Raw genomic sequence first — 1499 nt, 5'->3', positions numbered from 1 at the left:
GTTTATAACCACACTTATTTAATATAGGATTGGAAATCAGATTCTTTCTCAACCCAGGAACATACACAACATTATTTAAAGTAATTGTCTTATCAGAACTAAATTGTAAAACAACATCCCCACGACCAAGAACAGGAGTGACTGATTCGTTCCCCATGTGAAGCACATCATCATCAGGTTGAAATGTCTTAAACCAACAGCGATCTTTACATGCATGACATGTGGCCCCGGAATCATTCCACCACGCTATGTTATCATCCTGCACATAAAATGCTTCAGAAATATGTGATACATAATTCTGAACAGAATTTATAATACAATCAAAATTCTGACCTTGGTTAGGAACTTGGTCCTTAGACCCGTTTCCTGAACCCGAACCGCTTGCTCCATCCTTGTTCTTTCCAACACGACATTCTTTCTTAAAGTGACCAGGTTTGCCACAAATCCAACAAGATAGAGATTTCTTATCCTTCTTGTTGGAACCATCGTTGTTCCCTTGAAACTTACGTTTCTTTCCATTGAACTTTTTGTTGTTTTTGTTCCCACGTTTACCATCCTCAATCATGTTAACAGAGGATGATGCAACGTCCTTTTCTTTAGTCTTACCACCCTATTGATCCCGTATTGATTCCTCAATACGTAGGGTGCCTCCCAATTCAGTCAAGGACAATTCTTCTTTCTTATGTTTCAACATGTGTTTGAAAGTCTGCCATGATGGTGGCAATTTGTCTATAATTGAAGACACTGAAATGGATTCATCCATTTTCAGATTGTGTTGTGTAAACTGTCCTAAAATTCGAAGAATTTCGTGGAACTGTTCCATAACAGGCCTTGAATCCACCATTTTGTAATTATTGAAATTACTCACAAGAAACTTCTTACTCGAAGCATCTTCGGCCATGTATTTGGATTCAAGCGAATCCCATAGTTCCTTAGCAGTTTCTACAGATTGGTAAACATCAAAAAGAGCATCAGACATACCATTTAGAATGTGGCCACGATAGATGAAATCATCATTATCCCACTTGTTTCTTCTCCTGATTTGATCCAGAGTTGCATCCTCAAGAAGTTCTGGCATGGGGGTGGATAGAACATGAACAACCTTTAACGTTGTTAACAGAAATCGCATCTTCTATTGCCATCTACGAAAATTAACCCCTTCAAATTTCTCCAGTTTTGCAAACTGCCTTGTCATCTCTTTCACTGTTTCCCCAGACATAATTACAGACTAAATACTTTATAGATTTGTTAGAAATCGGGTATGAATTGACTGCCGAATTCGTTCTTGAATCGTGTAATCACTATCTCTATAAAGTATTTCGACCCTACGATTGCCGCGGTTGCACGAAATCTTTACAGGGATCAAACAAGAACGCAATAAGTGTTTTGGGCAACGAAATCACTTATCAAATTGTAAGAGAATATGTGTGTGTTTATGTTGGTATGATGAATGCAGAAAAAAAATGAACAAAAAACATCCATAAACTGATATAGGATAA

At 37.6% G+C, this 1499-nt stretch overlaps 1 protein-coding gene across 1 annotated transcript; it reads right to left on the bottom strand.

Moving 5' to 3' along the window:
- Positions 1–610: 610 nt before the first annotated feature.
- On the bottom strand, positions 611–1129 carry LOC139899710 (uncharacterized). The gene has a single exon (XM_071882551.1). It carries the CDS (start codon positions 1127–1129, stop codon positions 611–613), a length of 519 nt encoding a protein of 172 aa, XP_071738652.1.
- Between the last annotated feature and the right edge of the window lie 370 nt (positions 1130–1499).

Source organism: Rutidosis leptorrhynchoides, chromosome 3, assembly GCF_046630445.1.
Source record: "Rutidosis leptorrhynchoides isolate AG116_Rl617_1_P2 chromosome 3, CSIRO_AGI_Rlap_v1, whole genome shotgun sequence".
Lineage (NCBI taxonomy): Eukaryota > Viridiplantae > Streptophyta > Magnoliopsida > Asterales > Asteraceae > Rutidosis > Rutidosis leptorrhynchoides.
Note: the sequence above shows the minus strand (reverse complement) of the source record. Positions and strands in the feature narration are given on the sequence as shown.